General features: G+C 43.4%; 2 protein-coding genes across 2 annotated transcripts in view; both read right to left on the bottom strand.

The window, feature by feature from the left end:
* The window catches only part of LOC121632161, a 156483-nt gene that overhangs the window by 50915 nt on the left and 95239 nt on the right, over positions 1-10329 (bottom strand). The window lies entirely within an intron of this gene.
* arg1 (arginase 1) overlaps positions 6924-10329 on the bottom strand; it is a 16594-nt gene continuing 13188 nt past the window's right edge. The window contains 7 exon segments of the mRNA XM_041973376.1: positions 6924-7213; positions 8026-8162; positions 8244-8348; positions 8441-8535; positions 8606-8641; positions 8644-8767; positions 10150-10324. Of these exon segments, the coding sequence (XP_041829310.1) occupies positions 7050-7213; positions 8026-8162; positions 8244-8348; positions 8441-8535; positions 8606-8641; positions 8644-8767; positions 10150-10324 (836 nt within the window). The 3' untranslated portion in view covers positions 6924-7049.

Raw genomic sequence — 10329 nt, 5'->3', positions numbered from 1 at the left:
TATTCAATTTTTAATAGTCATTTGTACCTTTTTTCCTTTTTATTTTTTTAGTGTCTTATTTGGTCTTATTTCATATCTTTATTTTATTTATACATTTTATTTAGTTTTTTCTCTTTTGTCAGCTTAACTGCTATTAAAATGAAATTCCCAGTGTTTTAGTTTCCCCAGTACAACTGGTGGGGTTAGGACAGCGCTGGTCCAGAGCACCATCCCCAGTACAACTGTACTCATGTGACCAGAACCTCCAGTTTTACCTGGTTGGGTTTGTACCGTCCTCCTCTCCTCCTCTCCTCCTCATCTCCTCCTCGTCTCCTCCTCCTCTTGGTTAAACCTGCTGGGATTTGTGGGACTGGATGCAACATAACCTGAACTGTTAGGACCAGGATTCAGCATAAACTTGATCTTCATCCTCCTGAATCTGCTGATCTGGGAAGGTCTGAGCGTCTTTGAATCAACTTTATTTAAACCTGATCCTCTGCTCCTCCTGCCGTTTCCAACAATGGATCCATGAACGAGGGCAGGAGTTCAGGAGGCGCTGCATCCTCCACGGGACCCACTGACGCCTGACACTCCTTCATCTCTGATGTCTTCCTCCTCCTCCTCTGCTTCCTGACAGCTGATGAGTGTGGATGTTTGTTTTTACCTGGTCTGGGTGTGTTTGTGTCCGATCATCGTGTTTAAAAGTCTGTGTCAGGTTGCTTTAGCCCTTGTTGCCACTTTACAGTCGTCAGAGCATCGTGATGCGTTCATGTCCAAGTAGGACATCAGGTGTTTTGGCCTACAAGGTTAAACAGTGTTGGGAAACAGATGTTGGTTCAAGCTGTCGCATCAACAATCAACAACAGAAAATCTTTTAAGGTTCTAATCTTTGTTATGAACTTCAGAAACATGTTTATACAAGCAATTCGGACGTCTTTCATCCCACACTGAATTAAAGCAGATATTTGAATATATCAGAAGGCGTTAGCATCTTCGAGGCGGCACTTTGGGCCCACATAGAAAAGAAATAAGATAAAAATAGTTTAAAGTAACAGCGTTTAGCAGGCGCTGCCATCTAGTGGTCAGGTCGGAGATAGCAACTGTCTCAGATCTTGTCCACCCCCAAACTTTCTGTAGGAAACCAGCGTTGCCCTGCATCTTAGAGAAACCACCAACCAACTCTCGGCTTCATTTCTGCTCCATCTGTCTCCATGTTTTCCCTTCGTTGAGGAGTCGATATCATAAACCGGTCTCACACCCATCCCCGTTTCTTTGTTGTTGAACAGAACTTTTCTTTTGTGGCCGTAGTGTGAACTTTCTGTAACCAACTATTTTAAAGCCACTACATTTGACGGAAACACAAATTTTACTCAGAAAATATTTTTTCTTGTTGATTTTGTTGTTTCAACAGAGTTGCTTATATCCAGCGATGTCCTGGGAATCATATTTGATAGGGCTGCAACGATTAGTCGGACGTTGTCGACAATAGTCGACAATAAAAATAGTCGACAACGAATTTAGACGTCGACAAAAAAAAACTACCAAGTGAGACATCGTCTTCTAATTCTATCTCTGCGGAGAGTTGCACAAATGCGGGGAAAATAATACAGAGTGAGACATCGTCTTCTTTTTAATCTCTGCAGAGAGTTGCACATGCGCAGTGAAGTCCGCCAGGGGAAAAATGTGGTTGTGGACTAGGAAAGAAAACGGCGGCGGAGAACGTTTTAAAAGTCTGGGATAACTTAACGTTAAACTAACAATAAATTAAATACATGTAAGATTTGTAAAGCGGACCTTGCGTACCGTGGAAGTACGTCTGCAATGCTCAAAACATTTAAAGAGAAGGAACAGTCAGACTTAACAACCTTATGTAAATTTCAAAGCTGAAAGTGAAATAAGATCCATTTATAATAATCATGAGATACATATCCGATTTGGTCGACTAGTCGTTTTTAATAGTCGGTGACTAATCGACCATCAGAATAGTCATTAGTTGCAGCCCTAATATTTGATACAGGTTTCTGAGACCTGGTTCATCACCCTGCGATAGAAAACATTGCTCCAAACCCCGACGTTTACAATCTGATGCTCGTTTTTCTGCCCCCTGCTGGACACCTTTGGTACTATAGTAATTTTGACATATCACACAGTAAAGTATTGCATGGCCCTGTGATGGACTGGCGACCTGTCCAGGTGTACCTAGCCGCTCTAATTGCTGGGATAGGGTTGGCTCTCACCTCCACCCCGTGACTCTGATTTGGATTAAATATGCTACAGAAAAGGATGAATGAATTAATATATTGTACATCTACGCAGGTTTTTATCAAAGGGTTTTTTCTTGTACATTTTGTTTAAGGGTAAAAGAAAAAGTTCTGATTAAAAAAGTATAATTTTCTGTCTTAACTGCGTCTCCACAGTTAGATTTTTCCCATTATTTTACAGTAAATCTCCGTAACGATCCGAACAGTGCTGATGAGCCATCGGAGAGCGTCGAGTTGACAACCTTCTCTGTTCTCATCGTCAGACACGAAACAAACCATTTCCTGTTGGGAGAATCCCGCCTGAACGATGCTCTGACCGTGGTGCCTTCTGTTTACAGCTTTCACTCCTCCATCCATGGATTGTTACCATGGCAACCACAGCAATGCAAACATTTAGCGTTTGTCCATTGAAACAGACGGCGGAGGCTGGTTCCTCATATAAGCTCAGGCTGTTGTAATTGGTCAGGTACAGGGACCTCATCAGGCCCCGCCCACTATGCTCCACCCATGACAGACTCAGAAATTAATTTTTTTCATACTCGAACAGAAACGGTTTAAAATCAAGTTCAAACGTATTTATTTTGACGTTGACCTTTGAAGAATGTGGAATTACTTCCATTTTTAGCATTTTGCTCCGGACTGCGTTCGCTTGCTTTGTTTTGTTGTATAATCTAATATATGAGAGTTTGAGCAGAAGCATCTTTAGTAGTTTTCAGATGAAACAAAAAAGGAAGACAAAGCTCTGTGTTTCAGTCTGCTTCATGTGAGCAGATGAAACTCTGTCCATGTTGACTCGCCCACCTTCCAAACTTCATGACCAATCACACCCCCGGTTTCCACCAATGCAGCGAGTGTGTGTCGGGTCTATTTCAGCCCAGAGGTCGTTCACTCTGGCAGGACAAACAACAGAGTAAACACTGACATTTGAACAGGACACGCCGCCTGACCTCCTCTCCACCCCCGCCTCTCTGCTGTCCTTCCAGCTCCAGGAGAGTGACCTCGGGTCACTCGGGTTTAGATTCATGTAGTTGCCTCCAAGCGTTGGATCATTTAAAGGTTTATAATACTGTTCCATTTCAAGCAGAAAAATGATCAGCGAGCATATTTTAACACCCGTTTTCCTGCATCCATCATTCGTCCACTCAGATTTTTAAATGAAATGAAAATCTGTCAGCTGAGTCCGTTACCAGATCAGCCACGGAAAAAAGGTCAAATCAGTTTTCTGTCGGGTTGGTTTTTATTCATCTGAGCTGGAAATCTGTCACTCCTTCCAGGTGAAATCAGATTTAAACCAGTGTCTGAGTTATTCATGACGTCCAGTTTAAACCTGAATCTGATCAGATTACTTCTCCTTCCAGACAGCATTCAGTTCATAACGCCGCCTGCATCTCCATCAGGAAAACCAGGACATGCCTTTTAACACATTTATTCCGCCAAATTATTTTCTCTACGTAACCCAGCAGCAACCATTCGGACTTCACAGAACAAGTTTGTAAAGTTCACAGGTCGTCTGTAAACCAACCATAACATGATAGCTTTGGACATTTTTAATCTAATAAAGCCCGCAACAGTAATAAAATTGGCAATTATGCAATAAAATATTTGAGCCAGTAATGTAATAAGTTATTATGCCGTTGGTTGGTTAAATTGGCCTAGCATGAAAGAAATCCCTTAAAAATGTGATCTTTCAACTAATAATATAATAATATGTAAACAAGACTGAAATTCAGAAAAAGGTATCAGCGTTTTTTTTTTTTTTGCTGTTTGCTCATCAGAAATAGGTAAAATTATATTTTTGGTTTTATCACCATTTAACACGGATAAAATTATTATCGTTTGTTTAAAAAGTTTCTTTTTCCATCTTTTTCTCTCTTTTTTACGTTTGCTGATGTCACTACGAGTCCTGGATCGCACATTAATTACACGTCCAATCAACGCTTTGCTTGAAATCTGAATGTAAGCCCAGCTGATGTTAGGTGGGGTGGGCGAGCTTGATCACTCCACTGAAGCTGACCAATCAGAGCAGACTGCCTGGCTGTGTCCATCCACAGCTAAAAAACACTCCAAGTTCCCACGAAATGTTTGTTCATTAGAACTTTCGCAGCAGCCTGAAGACGTGTAGAAGGATGCTGGTGTCGCGCTGCTGCTTCAACACTAGAATCAAAATCAGAGCAAAAATGGTTTCTTAGTATGGTGAATGAAAGGAAAAGAAGCAGGAACTGGAGTTTTTTCTTCCACTCCACCCTGTCCAATCGGAACCCTTCCCCGCTCCACCCTGTGCAATCAAACCCTTCCCCGCTCCACCCTGTCCAATCAGGAACCTTTCCCCGCTCCACCCTGTGCAATCAGAAACCCTTCCCCGCTCCACCCTGTCCAATCAGAACCCTTCCCCGCTCCACCCTGTGCAATCAGAACCCTTCCCCGCTCCACCCTGTCCAATCAGAACCCTTCCCCGCATCAGAAACCTCCCCCCTGCCCAATCAGAAAACCCTTCCCCGCTCCACCCTGTCCAATCAGAACCCTTCCCAACCCCTGGATCTTAAGCAGAATGGAATAAAGGCCATGTTTTCCATGTAAACCTCAATTTGGAATTACTATTTCCATGTAAACGCGAGGAGAATACTTTAATTCTGAACATTTAATTCCGAATTAAAACCCCATGTAACCGTGGCCTCTGTGATGCTTCATGATGATGCAGGTCATTTTGTACTTTGTCAAAAAACTTCTCTTCAAAACTGACATATTTAATGTCGACCTTCTGAGTTTCCGTCCCTACACTGCCCCTAGTGGTCACTCCTGTACTGCACCTCGTAAATGTGGATCACATGTACGCGTAACTAACAGCAAGTTTATTTTAGACCTTAGAGCGATTCAATCTGCTGTGGCCCTCCATCACTCCCAGATCACTGAGAAACTTCCTCTCCTGTCTTGAGTGACGCATTGTGTTTGTGAAGAGTGTAAAGATGTTTTCTGATGTGAAATATATTACTGATCAGAATAAATAAATAAATGCTGCTATGACGGACAGTTGGTATGGTATAGTCCTCTCTTTGTGGTAAAAACATGAAACGGATCGACGACGCTGGAGCTCCACCTTCAGGACGGGTACGTTTCATTTAATTATCTCTGTACAATTATGAGCTGTTTTTTGACATTTACAGCTATGTATAAACGTCAAGTCTTCTTTTACAATGACGAAAACATGAAACATCCGCAGTGATTTACTGAAACGTGTCCCAGCATAAATCTAAATCCAGTATCTGAGTCAGAACCAGTCGGGTCCAGTCCTGAGGAGCCTAAAGTGAATTTGTTTCAAACAGCTTATTCAGATTTACATGTACAGGCTAACACACCATAGAGGCGGAACAACACATTCCCAAAACATTCTTCAAGAATAGTTCTCCAGGATCCATGAAGGACTTTCCAGGAATAGTTCTACAGGATCCATGAAGGACTTTCCAGGAATAGTTCTCCAGGGATCCATGAAGGACTTTCCAGGAATAGTTCTTCAGGATCCATGAAGGATTTTCCAGGAATATGTTCTCCAGGATCCATGAAGGACTTTCCAGGTATAGTTTCTCCAGTATCCATGAAGGACTTTCCAGGTATAGTTCTCCAGGATCCTTAAAGGACTTTCCAGGAATAGTTCTCCATGGATCCATGAAGGACTTTCCAAGAATAGTTCTTCAGGATCCATGAAGGACTTTCCAGGAATAGTTCTCCAGGATCCATGAAGGACTTTCCAGGTATAGTTCTCCAGGATCCTTAAAGGACTTTCCAGAGCTCTTCCCTTGACTGTTTCGTCCTTTTGTTCCATTACCATGGCACACCGTACATGTCCACCATGGCACACCGTACATGTCCACCATGACACACTGTACATGTCCACCATGACACACCGTACACACCGTACATGTCCACCATGACACACCGTACATGTCCACAATGACACACCGTACATACCTACCGTGAGACCTTGTAAATGACAAAAATGTTTCAGGACCTGACAAAAGTCCTCTCATGACTGAAGTTAATTCCATAAAAGACTGAAAGATGTTTTTATATAGTTAGGAACTGAAGTGAGGTATTTCTGTGATTCAAAGCTTTCATCTTTCCTGGATAAAGTAGACGGGTCGGATCTTTGATGTCACATAGGTGAACTTTTTAAGGAATCTGGAGCTGAGCTCTTATTTAAACTAGAGTATACTCAGACAACATCAGTTATTTTGTCTTTGGTTGACTTCCCCTTTGTTGACTGGAAGTAGGCGAGTCTGTAAAAGTCACATGAAATGAAAATGAAGAATTTCAGATTCTGTCTACTGATTTTAGCCAAGTTCAGTTAAAACCAATGAATAGACCGAGTCTGTTCTCAGAACGTCCCACAGCCTGGAGTCTTTACAGTTTCTGGTTTGTAAAAACTTGATGAAAATGTGAATCGGGACCTGATGTGAGTTTATCGACTCTCAGTCCTCTGCAGAACAACTAAAGTGAGACTCAATCCAATCAGGTCTCAACTGGTTCTTTGCCCAGAAAACCAGTGAAATGACCCTTTTTTTCATATCCCTGTAACAGCTGAATCATTGGATAGCTTCAGTGTTGATGGGACTGAAGGGATCTAACCATTGATGGACAGTTCGGTCACTGAGCAGCAGCAACGGCATAAAATTGGACTTTTTATTCTACTGAAATTTAAATATTTAATAATTAAATAGTTATAACAAATTAATCAACATTCATGACATAATTTGCAGGAAGACCATTCAGCTGTTTTTGGTTTAAGGTGTGAAGTGGGACATCCCAGCGTCCTCGTTACGGCTCAGGCAGCCGGTAATCCGGCGGGTGGTTTCCTTCACGTAGACGACCGAAACATCCAAGCAGCACGTCAATGGCCGTGTTGACTGTGGACTGGACGCCATCTTCAGTCTGTCCTCTCAGAGGATTCACCTCCACCAGATCAACCGCTGACAGCTGACCTGAGGAACGAGCAGGTGGTGTTTCGTTTACCAGAGTTATTATTGTAAAGTAAAAAGGGGGTCCAACCCAGTACTAGAAGGTGGACCTGATAACATGGACAGAGTGTAACCAGATAATCATTATAATCCAGCAAAGACTCTTTTTTTCTTAAACAAATTACATAACTCGATTATGAAGTTAAAAATTGATTTCAGCTTCAGGTGTTTTACTTGTTGCTGGGTAGGTTGTGTAAAGATGAAAAGCAATTTTTACAATTCTAAGAAGCTCCTGGAAAGTGGTATCGGACAAAAGCTTGAGTGAGTTAGATGTTCACTTTGAGAACTTGGTGAGTTGAGTTTTGTTGGTATTTAAACTACTGAGTGAACTGAACTGAAAACAAGTTCCAGCCCTGCTCAAGTGTCGGTGCAGAGCAGTAAATCCAGGTATCATCAGCATAAAAAACTACTTTTACAGTCAAAATATTGTCATCAAAACTATTGATATGAATAGGAGTGGTCCCAGGTATGAGCCCTGAGGAACACTTCTGGTCTCACAAAGGTCAGAAGTAAAACGTTCTTCCTGACGTGAAGTTTGCTGGGTTGTTGAAGGAAAAGCAGAAGCTCAGCTCTTCAACCTGGTGCTTGTCTTTCTTTGCTCAACAGTAATGTGACAAGTGCAGCTGTGCAAAAGAGCATAACTCAGTAGAAAAATGGTAAACGAACAAATAGCAAAACTACAAAAATGTCCCTTAGGAGCGAAGACATTGCCATATCAAACATTAGGCCTTTAGATCCCGCCTCTACCTGTAGGAGGCCGTAAAGCTGAGCCTCACCTGTCCGACAGAGGTGTTCAGTGATGTAGAGACCCTCTCTGTAGGTGAGACCTCCAACTACAGGTGTTCCAGTTGCTGGGGTAACAGAGGGGTCGATGGCGTCGATGTCGTAGCTCAGGTGGATCGGTCTCTTCCCTCTTTCAGAGACAAAAACCATACAAATCAGAACTGGACAGTTTCATTAACATGACGGCTGTAGGTGAACAGGTGAGGCTTACCTGGCACTCAGGTAGTCACATGTCTCCTCCATGACCCTGGCGACTCCAAACTGGTCCACCTCCGACATGGAGAAGACCTTCACACCCAGCTGCCTCAGGATGAAGCTGAAGGAGAAAAACCAACACATGTGAAGTGAGGAAGACAAGGACTCGGTCCTGATCTCTGATCCTCACCGCCCTCCTCCAGCTGGACTCACTGCTCTGCTGGATCCACGTCTCTCAGGCCGATGTAGACCAGATCTCTGGCCGACACGCACGGCTTCATCCAGGAGAAGTTCGGTAAGTCGGGAATCTGGTGAAGATGAGGATGAAGATGAGTCTGTGTTTCTGAGAGACTGATGAAGACCAGAGGCGGAGCTCACCTTCGACCTTAGCTCGTGGAGGAGGGTAGGACATGGGGCTGTCCGTGCAAGTTTCCCGTGTACGAGGTCAGCGGCGTGTTGATGTCGGCATGGGCGTCCACCCAGACGACGCTCAGCTGGCCCACCACCTGCGAGTGACCGTGGATGGAGCCGATGGCCAGGCTGGAACGAAAAACATTACGTCATCTTTACAGTCCCAGCCACAACGCAGGTCTGGGAAGGAGTTTGGTCCACGTCCGGGTCCGTTTCTGATCCCTTTACGTAAATATGTCCACTGCCATCATACTTCCACGCGTCACTTACGTTGTCATGGTTACTAGGTAGTACAGAGAGTTCTGACATCAGTTTCAGACAATCTCAAACATGGCGACGGTGGAGATCATGACGATGTTGATTAAAAGAAGACGTTGCAGTAAACGGAGTTGGCCTGAGAGGCCATTAAACACGCTGCTCTGTCAGGGTGTGGATCCACTGGAAAACGACCAAATTACGCACGCAAACAACGCAGGAGATGGACGAAACGCTCCGTATCTTTAACGTTGAGCATAAATGGACCTCATGACTTGCAAACAACACAGACTTTAATACATTTGATACTTTGCAAATGTCATTAGTATAAAATAATCATTTATGCACCTAAAACTGATCCACATGGGATTTTCTTCAGTCTGGATTTTACATGTTGTTTCATGTTAAATCAGTAACTCTTTAACCAGAAGAACACGCTGAGCCACACTTCTCAATTTCTGTAATCAGTATATCACGATTGGCAGGATCAAACGCTTTGTTCAGACCGAGAAATATTCCTGCTCTGTTTGTATGGAAACGTTCAGGTATTTCTTCTTCTGGATCAAACGGTGCCATTGATCTGTTTCTAAATCACCGGCTGATGATGGTAAACATTTCAGCCTTTGATCCAGGCGTTGTGATGACTGAACAACACCTGGAATCCTGAGAAATGCACTTTATTTATGGTAAAGATGTAGAACATGGAAACTCATGTCACGCATCAAAGGGTTTTAAAAGCTCCTCCTGGCCTTCGTCCAGATGTTTGGGGGGTCTTCAAAAGCTCTGAAGTGTCCATCTCATAGTGGACAGATCCAGCCACGTCTGCTGGGCAGCTTCCCGCTCCGTCAGGGCGACCTTTGGTCCTCTATGTTGTCCGGTCTGAGTTCTGGTTCATGTCCTGTCCTCCTGGTGATGATGGAGCTCTGCTGGATCTTCTAATCTTCTGTTGGACAGCTTCTTGGTCTTTGTGGTGTTTCAGAGCAGGTGTGTATTTGCTGAAGTCATGTGACTGCGCTCAGGTGGAGCAGATTCAGCTTATTAAAGGATTTCTGAAGGTAACTGGCAGCAGCAGATTATTTAAAGGACTTTCAGACACGTTGGATTCATTTTAAATTGTTAGAATATTTTACTTTTTCTCCTGATTAATCACAAAGTTTGACTGTTTTTCATTTTTTCTTAAAATCCCTAACAATGTATTTTATTAACAGGTTTTATAAGGTTAAATAAAATAAAACATGACTTCCAGTGAGTCTAACCTGTGGTCTCCTCCCAGCATCACCGTGGTGTGGCCGTCCCTCTTCACCGCTTGCACTGCCTCCGACAGCCTCTGGTTGGCGCTGCCCACCGCCCCAACACTTCGCAACAGGCCCATCGGCTCCTCGTCAACCACGTCCTCGAACGTTCAGGTTCCATAATCCTTCACTGCGCAGCCTGAA

The sequence above is a fragment of the Melanotaenia boesemani genome, chromosome 21, assembly GCF_017639745.1.
Source record: "Melanotaenia boesemani isolate fMelBoe1 chromosome 21, fMelBoe1.pri, whole genome shotgun sequence".
NCBI lineage: Eukaryota > Metazoa > Chordata > Actinopteri > Atheriniformes > Melanotaeniidae > Melanotaenia > Melanotaenia boesemani.
The sequence above is the reverse complement of the archived record's forward strand: the minus strand, read 5'-3'. Positions and strand labels throughout refer to the sequence as shown.